At 36.1% G+C, this 16,435-nt stretch overlaps 1 protein-coding gene across 1 annotated transcript in view; it reads left to right on the top strand.

Moving 5' to 3' along the window:
* Window positions 1-16,435, top strand: part of LOC103032132 (uncharacterized) — a 214,680-nt gene that overhangs the window by 121,727 nt on the left and 76,518 nt on the right. Inside the window, exon 33 of the mRNA XM_049466411.1 lies at window positions 13,227-13,416. Coding sequence (XP_049322368.1) covers window positions 13,227-13,416 — 190 coding nt within the window. The remainder of the gene's footprint in view (window positions 1-13,226; window positions 13,417-16,435) is intronic.

The following is a 16,435-nucleotide window of genomic DNA, read 5'->3' as shown; positions in this document are numbered from 1 at the left end:
ATCATAGTCATTAGGCAACATAAATTACATAATGTAAACCTAAAAAAAAACTTTCCAGTGAAAATTGAGGGCCAATGTGTGATAGGCCTCTAATGTATTAATCTGCCCAGCAACCATGTTTGGCTACTGTTTACAATGAAATTAAAGATTTTATTTCCTGAACTAGATATTATTTTTAATTCATCAAAGTTTTTGATGAGAAACACTATTTAAAAGAGAAACAAAAAAAGCTAAAACCTCCCTTTTTTTCCCTTAAAAAGAAAGGTAAAACAGTCATAATTTGAGTCACCACCAGATTTAAAGTTTAACCAAACATTTTCTACATGAGGCATAAACATCAAAAAATTAAATAAAATCACTCCTTTTAATGGAAAAAAAGTAAACAGGCATAAAAATAAAAAATCTGGTCTCACGTCTCTGTTGCTGGCTCAGGCTGAGGGGTGGATCCACTGGGCTGATTGGCTGCTGGGGGTGGGTGGTGTTGATGGTTGAGCAGGTGCTGTCTGAAGCGGTCTCTGATCGCTCAGTTCTTCCAGATCTGAAACCAATTTCCTGGACCAGTGCTGTAACATTTCAATCACAGCAGGTCCGGTGAAGACGCAGTCCAGCCATCGACCGACAGCTGGACCAAACACAGTCTCTCATCTGAGACTCTCCTCATGAAGTGCTCTGGTTCAGATGATGTTCACAGTACTGTTGCAGAGGACCCTGTCTCTGAGGGTCAAAACTCCTGTGATGAGCACCACCCCCGCCTTCTCAAACACCCAGAAAACAGCACTGAGCAACAATCAGTCAAAAGAGAAAAATCCCTCCAAAAAAAACCTTAAAAGAAAAAAATAATAATAAAAAAGAAATCCTGAAAGGAATTCTAACATGGTTAAAAATTGTTTAGCCTCATGAAATAACTAAAACAAAAATTATTTCCAGCCAAACGATGCTTGATATTTCTAAACTGTATAAACATTAACATTATATTGTTGTGCTCTGATGGGGACTCAAAATATAGCCAAGAATATGCAAGCAAGTTCTTCATTGCGAGAAATAGAAAACATATGGAAAGCAAAACAAAAAGCTCCATTTTTTTTTTTTTTTTTTTTAAAAACATCTGATGTCTCCTTGTTTAAAAGTCAGAAAGAGAGACCCAATTCACTGCAGCTCGTAATAGATACAATATTAAGTTTGTCAAATTAAACCTTTCCAAAGAAAGTAAGGTCTTTTCTTACTGGTTTCTAAAATCTACTATCCTCATTAAGAGAATCAAAAGATCAGCATAGACTGAGATACATGAGAACCACTAGAGAAATTAGATATGTGTATTCTTTAAATCTCATTCAGCTGAGACTGAGCTGAAGTCAGTCTCAATAAGAAAAGAATAAGAATAGAAAAGGCCTAAACCACATGAAGACAGAAGCTGTGTTCAGAATGGCTCACTCATTAACTCTTTCACTATGTAGCATTTTCTATTTACTAAACGAATTATGGAACAACCAAACAATAAACCATGTTTGTCCTGCTCTGAGGACATCTAATACAACAGCACTGCATTGCATTATAGTATATTTTGGAATTTCTAAATTTTGTGATGCATTAGGTTTTTCATAGTGAACTATATAGGGAACAGAATGTACTGCTGCGGTTTTAAACAGTATTGCAAAAATGGTTTATACACTATATAGTGCACTATTTCTGGAATAGGGAGCGATTCTGACACAGCCACACACACATTATATTCATCATTAGATTAGCTTATAGAATATCAGAGTTAGACAAATGTTAGAAACATACACACTTTCACACACGCACAGACACACACACACACACACACCAAATGTGATAGAAGATAGCAGAGAAGAGATGTTTTGTCTATCTCTCTCACTGCTTCATTCAACACACACAGAAACACACACACACTGTCTCAAAAGCCTGGAATCCTCATCTCTTTTCTGTTTCAATCAGGGATGACTTTCACAATGTGGACATTTGTACAAAACTCATCACTACTATTTAACCATGAAGCAGTCTAAACTGCCATCCTCAGAATTCTACAGCATTCTCCACAAAGATAATGAAACGTGTTACATTGAACAGTACCAGCATGGCTCAATATTCTGCCCTACTTTAATATATGTATATTGGGTTTATATGCTAATGATTCCAAACCTTTGAACAACACTACATAAACACACACACGCACAGACATACACATATAGTCTTGGCTCATTTGATTGAAAAGAGCTGCATCATGAATTTTTGGATTAAATTTCAATTCTTTAGTTACTTGGGATCCCATTTTGTTCTCTCATTCGATTTTAATGACTCAGAGTAATTTAGCCCCAATAATCACGTCTCACCTTCCTTCTTCTATCCCTGCTTAATACACAATCAGTACCCTGTACTATTAGTATTATTTATGCACTCCTCCCCACGGTCCCGGGACCTATTACTCTAATGACACGTCTATCAATAGAGGCCTCGCTATGACCAGGCTAGTCTTCTCTTTAACTTCAAAGATATATTTACATACATCAATAAAGGCCTCGCTATGACCAGGCTAGTCTTGTACACCGTCATGTAACTATACACTGTCCAGGGCGGAGTGCTGAAGGAAGGATGGAGGGGAGTAAATTAATTTAAGAACAATTTTTACATTTAAAATTTCCTTAATGAGTAAATTAGTTAACCTGTCACTCACCACCAATGTTTGTTGATGAGGCTTGGATTTGCGAGTGGGGGGGGAGAGGCCGCACTTACCCCCGCGGTACTTTGTCCTTATTCTGTGGAATTTTCCCTTGCTTCTGGGGCCCAGCTGTTTTGCTGGAGAGCGTCCTCGGCAGGTGCTAGTCTCTCCCCCTCCGCCGCAAGACCATGCTCATCCTGTTCCGTGACGCCAAATTGTGGTTGAAAATAATGACAGGAAGAAAGAAATTTTCAGAGTCTCTGAGTCTTGATCAGAATGAGTAACAAGATTTATTGAGAAGACACACGTATGAATACAGAGTGATCTCCTGCCTTGCAAGAGTGCCAAGCTCTCTTTATACCCCACCCTTACTATCTTGCTTTCCCAATTATGGGCACAGTGCCACCATTGTGACACGTCAACTTCTTCTGACATGTGATATGACATAATCCCTTAGTGAGCATCTCAGGCTGGTCCTCAAAATACTGCAAGCAGGAGAGGAAGATGGCCCTGGCGCCAGGGCTTGTAGACACAACAGCTGTGACGTGCATTCCTCAACACACATACACACACACATAGACACACACTGCTGGCGCCAGATAGAGAAAACTCTTACTCAGCATTTCAGAAAAGCTCACTGAGGGTAAAATGTTCACAGTACACATTATCATCGCATAGAACAAAAAGTAATATCATTAATAGTCGTCATTGTTTATGAATCATCACACGTCATTGATTATGAATCATTTCAGTAAACACTTTCCATCACAACATAATGAGATATAGTGCAAGAACCTCATTTAACACATAGGTTTATTGTTTTTTCTAAAAAATGAATTTTGTATTTTGTATAATAGTCTTTCAGACTGTGGTGTAACGGGGGAAGGATATGCTGCTCTGGCTTCAGCTCTGAAATCAAACTGTTCATCACACCTGATAGAGTTAGATCTCAGAGGGAATGATCCTGGAGAGACAGGAGTAAATGAACTTTATAATTTGCTGGTCGATCCACAGCATAAATTGAGCACACTGAGGTAGGTATGTTTAGGTAATGTGGCATTTTTAAGATGAAATGTTTAAAATAAGGCAAAGTATTAAAATGTTTTAGTAAATATTTGGAAAGAAGCTGTCAAAATTATATTTATTGTGAACTATGGGTTACAAATAAAAATTGTGCTTTTAAGAATTTATACAGTTCTACAAAACACATGATTATCCCTTATATAAAAATTTATTTAGACTTCTAATATATAATGTATATCTGTTTTCTATAGTTTTTTGTTTGTTTGTTTAATATGTATTATTTGTGTTTGCAGGCTACTGAAAAGCTCTGCTGCAGAGAATTTCTGTGCTTTTCTGACTGAAGCCCTAGGAACAAGCCCTTTACTACTGAGAGAGCTGGATCTGAGTGAGAAAATACGAGGAGACTCAGCAGTGAAGCAGCTCTCTGCTCTACTGAAAGATTCACACTGCAGAACTAAGATACTTAGGTAATGTCTTTTATCAGTTTCAATATAAATGTCTTTATGTGAAAAATGAAAAGATGATCAGTGGATTTCTACTTTGTCATTTGGGATTAAATAGCATTTTTCTTTAGAATTGCTTAATTTGCTTGTGTAAAACAGATTTATACACCATAACAAGACAACAGCAAGACACTTTGTTCTAATCCTTCACACCTAATAGAGCTGGATCTAAGTGAGAATAAACTGAGCAATTCTGGTCTGAATGAGCTTCATGATCTAGTGAACAATCAGTACTGTAAACTGCAAAAACTGAGGTGAGTTCTAATTGTTGCTAGATTTAAAAGGCAACACAATTTAAGAGAAATCTGCATACAAAGACCAGTAAATAAGTTACAGGTGACACTGAGAAGGATTCAAGAAAAGCAATAAAATAAAGAAATATGTAATACGCTTACTTTCAAAAATAAAAGAGCAAGTGGAAGTAAACCTGTTATTAAAAGTGATAATATAATTGATAGAATATAAGATAAAGCCAACATGATGGAACACAAAGTGCAGCTTTTCATATATTAAAGATTTATTCAAACTCTACATCACTCATGTGACAAAAAAAAAAACCCTATCTCAGATTACTGGTCGTCACCCTCGACAGTACCAACTGAAATCAAAGATTTACTAATTCCATACCATCAATGTATGATGAATTAAGAGGAGTGTGTAGGAGAGGGGAGAGTTGTTGCAAGTTGCAAGTTAGGTGGTTCTGCTTTCTGGTAGGAGGCAAGTCTCATCTCTGGTATATGCCAGGGTTCAAAAAATGAAGGTGTGTGAAGAAAAAATGGTACATCATGGAACTAGTTAAGGAAATCTGCCGCCTCTCCTGTGCTGAAATAATAATTTCTCATTTTCATCAGGATTAATTGGCAGCTGCACTTCTAAAACGAAAATAAGTCTTAGTCTATCTTAGCTTATTTTTCACTACAAACAGAGATAAGACCTGAAGTGAAATATATAATATATAGTTATGTATAGTCTATATGAGTCAATTTACTTGTTTGAAGTGGTATGCCATGTTCCGTGTTGTGAAATAAGCACAATATACATTTAACTTTGTTAGAATTTTCCTTTCCAGGATAAATTCTTCCAGACATTTATCCTGAGGTATTATTGTCGCTAGCCTAATGTAACTGCTTGTGAAAATCCAACGCATGTTCTCAGATGGATACAAGCATGTATCTCTGCTGTAACGTAAAATATATATATATGAAGCGTTCATTTGGAAGAACACAAAGTTAAAGCACATATCTGTTTTTGACAATACGCTTGTCATATTTTCTATTATTTATAGTTCTTAATTAAAATGATGTTATTGTGCATTTATTAGGGGTGTGACGAGATATCGTGGCACGAGATCTTGCGAGATTAAACGTGACGATATTTCTCGTCAAGCTTTAACCTGTCTCGCGGGGGGGGGGGGGGGGGGGGATAGTTTAGTGTGTAGTGTTTTAAGCAGGATCTGGCACAGCAGTACTGTTTGTGGGGGGGGGGGAAGGGGGTGGAGGAGATACGTTCTGTCATTACTAGCCCACCGTGCTCCGCAAAACCAGCAAGCTGATTGGCTGTTTCTCCTGAAAGAAAATTTATTTGGGGCTTTCATTTGGCGCCCCCTGTAGTGCAGCGCCCCTATGCGTCGCATAGGCTGCATACCCCCTTTTAATTTGTATGTCTGGCTGCATTTTTGGCTCCAGTGGAAACAATAAACAGTAACAGAGTGACCAACAAGATACAAACCATATGTAAATACTGTGACTAAATCCTACACGTGACTGTTTCATCGGCAGTTGTACTAATCCCTTAGCTCTGTACTGTATTTAAAAAAATGTTCTGTCTCAGTTTGCACTTCAAACATAGTCTTAATATGACTGGTTATGGTTTGCACTATATAAGTTTTATTTGTATTTTTTATTCTTATTTTTTATTCTTATTCTTATTTCTATTTCTTATAGAATCAATATGAAAAAGAAACCAGTCTGTTAAGTTTGCGTTATATGATTTTGTCAAACAAAACTCTAGTTTTCAAGCCATTTTTCATTTTTGAGGTTTTATTTAAAAATGTATTTTTAAATCTCGTCTCGTTCTCGTGAACCCAATATCGTGTCTCGTCTCGTCTCCTCTCCTGATATTAGTGTCATAGCATTTATCTATGTACAGTTCTGGAAAAAAGTGAGTCCACTTAAAAATTATGAGTTTCTTTGATTTTACCAATTTAAAAACCTCTGGAATATAATCAAGAGGAAGATGAATGATCACAAGTTGCAGAAAGTCATCCAGAGTGGCATAAATTGGCATAAAGTAGTAAAGCAGTGTGTAAGACTGGTGGAGGAGAACATGCCAAGATGCATGAAAACTGTAATTAAAAAACAGGGTTATTCCACCAAATATTGATTTCTGACCCCTAAAACTTTTTGAATATGAACTTGTTTTCTTTATTTCTTTGGCATCTTTATTATTTCAGTCATTTCTCATTTTCTGCAAACAAATGCTCTAAATGACAATATTTTCATTTGGAATTTGGGAGAAATGTTGCATGTAGTTTATAGAATAAAACATTTACTCAAACATATACCTATAAATAGCAAAATCAGATAAAATGATTCCTAAACTGAAGTGGTCTCTTAATCAATTTTCTACAGTCAACTAAGTAAATAAATAAATAATTTTCTGCGTCATGCAGGGATAAGGAATTTCTCGCAATGTTACGGAGGTGTAGAAAAGCTGTTCTAGTAACATTAGATATGTGATTATCAAATGCTAGATCTGAATCTATGATAACATCAAGAATTTTAAATTGCTGAACCAGGTGTGACAGAGTAGTCTGCCAGATTGAACTTTAAGTCAGCTTTGGGGCCTAATAGGAGACCTTCTGCTTTATCACTATTTAATAGGAGAAAGTTGTGCAACATATATGATTACATATTTTACACAATCCTCAATTTGTAATCAAGTTTGGCTGATATGAAGAGCTGTGTGTCAGCTATGTTGGTTTCTTGATCAAAGGTTTAATTACTGCTATTTTAAAGGCTATGGGTACATGCTCCAGGTTAAGTGCTGAGTTAACTATCATTAACAGAGGTTTAATTATATCTGGTAATACCTGTTTTAATAATTTTTTGGGAACTGCATCAAGTGTGCAGGTTGTGCTGTTTGAAGAAGAGATTTTCTCTAGTTCTAGCTGTGGAAGTGGGTTAAAGACTTCCAACATAACTTCGGTAACAGGGTTTTGTTCTAGATGACAGAGAGCATGTGCTATTTATCTGTTGAATTTTTTCCCAGAATGTTTTAAAATTTCTTATCGAAAAAGTCCATAAAGGCTTTGCAGGTGTGAATGAAATCTAAGGTTAAGTACCTGCCTGACTTTAGTCCGTTTGGAAATAACACTAAAGAGAGCTCTAGGATTATTTCAATAATTTTATTTTTATCTTGATTTGTGAGGCCAGATACACTAAGCGGTAAGTTATTTCTATATTCCAAAAGAGGGTCTTTTATCACTTCCAGTTTAGTTATTGAATGTTTCATAGAGTTGTGATGCCACTACATAAGGGGACCTGTGGTAAGACCTACTTTTGATTAATACTATCATATATTTTAGATAGTGTTATTAAGGTTACTCCACAGAAAGTAGGACTATAAAACCCTCCAACAGCGAGTGTACACCAGAGCACACTCAACCACCACGCTCCACGGAAGTGCAGCTTAAAAAGGAGAATGGAGGAAACACCGTACAAATGTAAGTGCCGACATAATTTTCAGTAAAAGTGTCACAGACTGACGGGTCAAACGAAAATCTCTCCTCAAGCAGGTCTCTGGATTATTGTATAGACGTAAAATGGGCACTGCTGAATTAATCTGGATGTACAGCATCCTGCCTCGCTGCAAAGAGACATGTTTTAAATATCATACAGATGCTTGATTTTATCTCATAAAAACTATTTGAATACACACCTAATTTTTATCCGCAAACAACATTTAGGCTGCGAATTTACCTAATGTATTTTCTTTACCACTGAACATACACATTAGATTGTAATGTCTATAATAGACTATCATAACTATCGTAATAGACATTACTATCAATAACATTATTATCATATTTACACATTTTTTTTTTTGAAAATTAAAACATAACTACACATATGTACTACTTATAAAATAGTTACCACTTGCTGATGCAGTAATGCAGCACGATGTAGCAGGCACTTGCGTCTCCTGACAGCTCGTATTCCCGCTTGGAGATGCTGAAACGATATCAAAGCACAAGACATGACAGCAAGGCGTCTGTCCGTAGCCATTGTGACGGCAGCTTCCTTTTTCCGCTAGAAAGCAAAAAGGGCGTCCCAGAGTTGACTCCTAAATTTATACCCTCCCCTTAATTGGAAGCACCCTTCACAGCACAGAGTGTGAATTCATATGGAGTGTCACTCTGTCGTGGAGTGTTAGTGAGGAGGGAACGATTTGGGAAAGGGCCAAGCTCAGGGAGAAGGCAGGCCAGAGAAGGCAAATGCTTTTAAACCCTAACAATTTATTGGCTCTCTTTGGTTTTATCTGTCACCTCTTTGTCCTTGAAAATGTAATTGTTCTCTAGCCGGTGGAGATACATCAAGGAGCTGGGTGAGATTATTCCGGTTTTCTTTTGCCTCGTTTGTTTGATTTTGTTTGATATTTGTTGGGCCCTGGATACAATTTTGTTTTTTTTTTGTTGTTGTTTGTGCTTGGACTATTATTAAATTTATGGACATTATTTTTGCTTGGATTATCATTACATTTTTGGACTTTATTTTTTGCTTGGATTGTCATTGAACCTTTTTTTTTGGACATTATTATTGCTTGGATAAACATTGAATAATTCTTTGGATATTCCTTTTGCTTGGATTATTGTTGATTTTTTTGTGTCTTTTTTCAGATAACCTCTTTATACCTTGATTACTGTTGCTATTTTGGGGATTTACCTTTTTTGGGACTGTTGTTGTCTTGAGCTGTCGTTGTTTTGAGTACTTTTTTTTTATTTTTTATTTTTTGAAAGGTGATTTGATTTTGATTTTTTTTTTCTGGAATCCTGGACTTTGAAAACGTCAGGTTCATGATCTTTTGTAATTAGCGAACATTTATTTAATGTTAATTGTTTGGTCTTGCTTTGTTGTTGCTGATGCTGTTAGGAAACAGTAAACTTCCTACTTTTGCAAGCTCTGATGTATACTGGTATTTGCTTGTTCAAGCTCCCCCCCTTAACTCCTGAGTTTGGTCAGAGTGTCACAGAGTATCTGGGTAATGTATGTATATCATGGCTAAGATGTAGCATAAATGAAATGTGATCTGAAATTGCAGAGGTTTGAGAAAGAATATTAAGGTTATCTATGCTAACACCCAGGGTGAGAGTATGATTACAGTAATACGTAGGTCCTGTTATATTTTTAACAATATCGACTGATTCTAAAATGTATGTGAATGCCTTTTTTAATGGATCATCCAATTTTTCTAAATTAATAATGAAGTCTCCTACTATTATCACTATCACTACATACTGCGAACAAACTGCGACAAAATCACTAAATTCTTAAAAAAATTCTAAATAGGGCCCTGGTGGTCTGTAGATATTAATTCAAGAAAATGCATTCTTTTTTTGTAACTGGATTAATTATACTGGTGTAAAGAGCTCAAAAGAAGTAAAATTATCATAGTAATATCATATTCTGATTGCTAACTAAGGTATTTCGGAAAAGAATGCAGACCCCACCTCCTCTACCGGACAATCTCGGATTGAGTGTATAATTATAGCCTGCAGGGGTGGCTTCATTTAATGCTAAATATTAATTAGGCCCAATCCAGGTTTCTGTCAGGCACAGAACATCGAATTTCTGATCAGTTACAATTTCATTCACTATTAACTGCTTTTGAATTTAGAGATCATTAATATTAAGTAAACCAATCTTTAGGTTTGAGGTGTTAGTGCTACAGTTTGGATACGTTTTTTTAATATAGATTAAGTTATTTAGATTTACTCAGTTTTTCAATTTTTTTGTTTGACTCGGGGGACACAGTCTGAATACACTGGTTTCTTGCTCTGGATTGTCAGCAGCTTCTAAAACTACTCTGCCGCCTAGCTAAAAGACTATGTGCTATGTTGCATGAAAGTGGACACCATCCCTACCTAAAAGACCAGGCTTGCCCTCAAACTGTAGCCAGTTATCTATAAAGCCCATATGATTTTCTGCACACCACTTGAACATCCAGCAGTTCAGTAAAGAAAGCCTGCTGTAAGATTAATCACCACGTCCCATTTGGATGGGGCCAGAGCAGATTATCTCCTCAGACAGTGTCTGGTCCCGTTTGATCACCTCTTTAATATTAGTTTTAGTCACTTCAGACTGTCACAGACCATTTAAAATGTCAGATGATAGAGTCTCCTATCACCAGAGTCCCCTTTGACACGTGAACTGGGGGGAGCGTGGTGTTCTGGTGGGCTGGCTGTGGCCTTTTTGTTAGCATTAGCCTTAGCATTTCGACTATGCTGTCGAGACATTACCCATTTGCCCTGCTGTGAGGTAGATCTTAGATTGGGCCCAAAAAATCCAACCCTCCCCTCCCCTCCCCATGAATTGTCATTATGAGCCCGCCCCGCCCTGTTGTTGTTTAATTGAGCAAAATCTGTTTAGAATTATGTTAATTAACATTGCAACACTGAAGAAGCATAGACCTGTTTAAGAACAGATGCACACAGCGCTGCAAGTCAAACGCAGACAAGTGAAGGAGCTCGTGTGCGCCCAGAGTTGCGTGATTATAACATTCTAACTTTTAAGTTTGTTTTAATTCGTTTTTAGAGTGGGGTTGCTAGTTTTTATTAGTTGTATTTTTTTCAGTACTGTTTCACTACAAAATATGTGCTTTTATCTCCCTCGCGCTCATATTCTAATCCAATACAGAATTCTGCAGCTTCCTCAGAGTTTCCGTTGTTATTTAGCGCGAGTTAGTTAGCACGAGCACTGTAAACAGAAGTAATGCCACGGACCGTGAGGTTGTTGTCGCTGTTGTGCGGAAATGCTCTGATTCTGATACTTAATAGCATATAATTATGATTGTAAGAAAATATGAATATCGAATCATGATACTGTAATAGTATATGATTTTTTTTTTTTTAAAGTTAAACCTGAAGTTAATTATTAGTTTACTAGATAGGACTGGCCCCTCTTACTAGATAGCAATGTTGTACTTTTAAATCCCATGTTTATAACAAGAAAAAAAAGTTTTTTACTTGAATTTTATAAATATTATTTCATTTAAACAATGTGTGAATTATACAGAAAACAAAAAATGCATCTTCTTTGGTTACACTGGGGACACATTATGGGCAGATGTAAAAAAGCATAAATTGATACTTGACAGTTTTTATTTATATGTAATGCATTTGTTGAGTACTATCAGCATACCTGTGCGATTTTAACATTATAATAATTTTAAAGGCTACAGTGTGATCAATGTGTTTTATTAGTAAACTTTATAACTCTATACATTAAAATTTGTATTAATTCACAATGTTACCATAATAGAATTAAGAGTTTGCCTCCCAATGTAATGGTTTAATTGTTAAGGTTGTGCAGTTATATATCCAGTTAACACCAACTGTTTATATCTTTGCTACCTTGAAAATGCAAACCTAAAACTGGTAAGAAATGGCAAATGCACATAAACACTGAGACACTAAGCTGTTACAAACTAAATGTGATTTATTCATGATTTTATGGTTGCATTTGGTGTTGGCATGGTGAAAGCCAGCATTTTAACACATTAACAAACTGAAGTCACAGAAAGTAATGTTTAGTATTTGTTGAGGATCTATAAGAATAAATACAGAATTATAAGGAATTACTCTTTGTGATATTATATTTTACTGTTATTCCATTTACAATCATACTTTCAAGCCAAGGCTTCATTAATGCACAAACTGCACTAGTGTCATTATTCATTACAGTCAAATGTAAAAGTCATACATAAATAACAAAGATTTTTTTCTTAAACACTTGTGAGAATTAGTTTCCAGCAAGATGGTGACCAGTGAACTGACTAGTTATAATACTTTTATAATGTGTTTCACTGAGACATCAAGCTGAAAGAAACACTTAGGTATTTGGTAAATGGTTATATATTTTGTGAAATGTCAGTGTCAGTAACACTTAATAGGCTTAATTATGCATGAATGTTGCCTGTAGACACTGACACAGAACATGTGTAGATTATCCAGTCTGAAAACTCCCCACTGCACATTTGTTTTGTGTTTTCTCTTTAGCTAGCACACCTGATTCAGCTCTTTGTGCACAAAAATATATAAAACAACCTTTTAAAACAATATTTTACTAATTACTTGTTGGTTATTCCGAAGGAGACTTTTTCATCTACTGGAAGATTCACACTATAGAACTAAGAAACTTAGATGTGTAAATTTTCATACATACAATAGAATATAATAAATAATTATTAACAAATATATAGAGACATTGTTTTCCGAATAAGTCAATGCAAGTATGTTTCTGTATAGCAATTTCTGTAGGTTGTTTTAAAATGAAGTGTATTTTAAGCTTAGTATATTTTGAACTTGATGGTGAGAATTGTAGCACATCAGAACAATGTGTAATACTGCGAAATTTCACTCTGACTTAACAGAACTTTGTTTAATGTATGTTTTTTAAGCATAGTGACTGAATGACCAGTTCTTCACCAATATGCTTTTTGCAGGCTGAATAACAGCAGTATTACAGATAAAGGCTGTGCTGCTCTATCATCAGCTCTTTGTTCAAATATTTCACATCTAATAGATCTCTGGAGTAAATTATAATTGTTTCATGTTGTAAACTAGATTTTTTTTACTCATTGCTGCATACAGTAAATGTATTAAGTATGTTATGTTTTATTGAAAGTAAAGACTGAAAGTGTGGATGGATCACAAGAAGAAAATTTTGCTTTCAGAGCATACAGACCATTAACATTACAGATTACGGTATTATGTTGGTTAAATAAAATGCATTTTGTTTCTCTAGACTTTCATGCTGCAGTATAACAGAAGAAGGATATGTTGCTCTGGCTTCAGCTTTGAAATCAAACCCCTTCTCACTCCTGACTGAGTTGGATCTCAGAGGAAATGATCCTGGAGAAACAGGAGTTCAGCTGCTCACTGATCTACAAAATGATCCAAGAAGTAACCTGAAACGCATTTTCTTCTTTGATTAGGTAATGTATCTGAACATGTGAAACATGAGCATTTCCTTTTTCTTTAAAATTGATTGATTTTGTGTGCATTTCAAACACCATACATCCTGGCTGTTGCCATAGTTTTTTTACATCCTTCTCAAGAAATGTACAAGGTACTTGTATTTCAAAATTGTTGTACTTCACATACATGAAATACCATTTTCAGCCATACTGATGATTTCCTTGGTATTTGAAAATACATACTTAAGGATGCATCTTTAAATGCAGTGTGCAAAATGTGATTGACAAAACATAGGATTTACATGACCTTACCACATGACCTTGTTCCAATGAGCCAGAGTCTTCTTAATGCTCCCTAACAAATTGAAGCTGTTTTTGCTTGTTAGCCTCAATGATAAGTGTTTTTCTTAAGGTTACACAGCTGTTCACCTTAGTATTAAACATATCCCTGAGATCTAATGTTGTTTCTTTATGATTTGATTTCACCAAATTACATCTGCTTGATGTATAGCAATAATTTGACCCTTCTGAATCAGATAAAAATCTTTTCCACAACCACATGACGTGTGTTTCCACGTGGTTGTTTAAAAAATGAGAAGCTACTCACTGATCAGTTGGGGTTAAATAAATTGTATCCAGCTAAAACATAATAACCTTTGCAATAATTATCCAATGGAAGGCTGTTACCTATTTGCTTAGATAAATCCAGGTGGTGACCTTTTTTGGCTATGCTGTGCATGCTATATTCAATTAAATTCTTTTCAATTCATTTCAATTCTAATTTATTTATATAGCACATTTTACAACAATTGTAGTAAATTAGCAGCTTTACAGAGATATGGGTTCAAGCCTCTTATGAGTAAACACCACAGTGATAGTACCAACAGTGGCAAGGAATATCCCTCACACTAAGTGCAAGAAACCCTGGGAAATACCAAGATTCGACCCGGACAGCAAAAACAACTAACATAAAAAAAAACTGTGCAGAGAGATAATGGAAGCCATATGAGTGTGAATACTGTATTTTTCGCACTATAAAGTGCTCTTAATTATGAGGTGCACTATCCGGCACACCGGATTATACATCGAATTATGCGACACTAATAAGGCCATGGTTAGCGCTAGTGAAAAAGGGATTAGAAGGGTTGTGTTAAATCTCTGCTGAGTAGTGGGTCAGGCCTTATTCTGGAACCCAGAAACCATGAATATACACTTCCAGACAGGCAGGCCTATACATGCAAAAGAGATAGAGAGAGAACAGAGGGAAAGGAAAAAAAAACGATAAATGGTTGTGTTGAAACATAGGGTTAGAGTATGTATTCTATTGTTACAATAATATGTATTATATTGTATAGCCTCTCCATAATTAGTGGCACCCCTGATTAAGATGTGTTCATTTTTAATTATATAGGACAACAATGCAATGGGAGAATACAGAAAGAGGGATCTTCCAACCATTCCTCTTTGCACAACTTCTCTAAATCACCACAGAGTCCTGTGTCTTCTCCTATGCACTATGGGTTGAGGTCTGGGGACTGAGATGGCCATGAAAGGAGCTTGATTTTGTGCCTTGTGAACCCTTTGTGAGTAGATTTGGCCACATGTTTAGGGTCTTAATTAACTTGCGGAAAGTCCCAGTGACGACCTATCTTCAGCTTTCGGGCAGAGGCCACCAGATTCTGATTTAAAATGTCCTGATATTTTAAAGAGTTCATGATCCCATGTATCCTTACAAGGTTCCCAGGTCCTTTGGAGGAGAAACAGGCCCAAAGCATCACTGATCCTCCCCCATACTTAACAGTGGGCATGAGGTGTTTTTCTGCGTACTCATCCTTAGTGTTACGCCAGACGCACCTAAAGTGTTTGTTAGCAAAACGCTCTATCTTGGGCTCATCTGACCAAAGCACACGTCACAGTTAAAATCCCAGTACCACTTCACAAACTCCACGTTTATGCTTATGATTATAACTCTGAAAAGGCTTTCTCCATGCTGCATGTCTTCCAAAAAGCTTGCTGGCATGTAGATAGCGCCTGATGGTGTTTGGGAGACCTTGTAACACCAACAGTTCTCTCACAGTGAGCTTTGGAGAACTTTTTACTTCTCTTAGCATCATTCTCACTGTGCGCGGTGGCAACGTACACTTGCGTCCTCTTCCAGGCTTGTTTGTTACTGTTCCAGACAATTTAAACTTTTTGATGATTGCTCTGACTGTATTAAAGGGCATCTGCAGGGAAGTGTTTTCTTGTAGCCATTGCCTGATTTATTAAGGTCGACACTCATCTGCCTTACTTAAAAAGTGTGTTTTCTTGTCTTTCCCATGTTTAAGAGTGAGTAAGGGAAATATGCCTGTGTGTAACGCCATGTTTATACCCCAGGGAAACAGGAAGTGATGAGTTTAAAGGTATTAAAGGGATTAAAGGTTCCTAGATACTTTGATCCTAGATCCACATAATAAACTACAGTAGAAATTACAAATTGTTCAAATACATTTATTTCCAAGAAATTGTTATGGGTGCTGATAATTGTGGAACAGGTCATTTTATGAAAAATATTTATTATGCTTCTGCAATAAAAATGTCATTTATTTTAAGGCTTTTCACACATTTTATCTAGGGGTGCCAATAATTATGGAGGATGCTGTATGTACAGTATTTAAAGTGGCGCTTGAAAGTTTGTGAACTCCTGTTGCATATTTCTACATAAATCTGACCTAAAACTTCATTTTTGAATTATCATAGATTTTCCTGAAGTAAACAGAACCCAGTTAAACGAATGAGTAAAACATATTACCCTTGATTATTAATTTATTGAAGAAAATTCCATATTACATATTTTTGAGTGACGAAATTATGTGAACCTTTGCTTTCAGTATTGCTGTGACCCCCATTTGCAGCAATACCTGCAATTAAAAATTTCCTGGTAAATGTTGATCAGTCCTCCACACCAGCTTGGAATTTTACCTCATTCCTCCATACAGAACAGCTTCAATTCTAGGGTGTTGGTGGATTTTTTTATATTAACTACTCTCTTCAGGTC

The sequence above is a fragment of the Astyanax mexicanus genome, chromosome 17, assembly GCF_023375975.1.
Source record: "Astyanax mexicanus isolate ESR-SI-001 chromosome 17, AstMex3_surface, whole genome shotgun sequence".
Classification (NCBI taxonomy): domain Eukaryota; kingdom Metazoa; phylum Chordata; class Actinopteri; order Characiformes; family Acestrorhamphidae; genus Astyanax; species Astyanax mexicanus.
The sequence above is the reverse complement of the archived record's forward strand: the minus strand, read 5'-3'. Positions and strand labels throughout refer to the sequence as shown.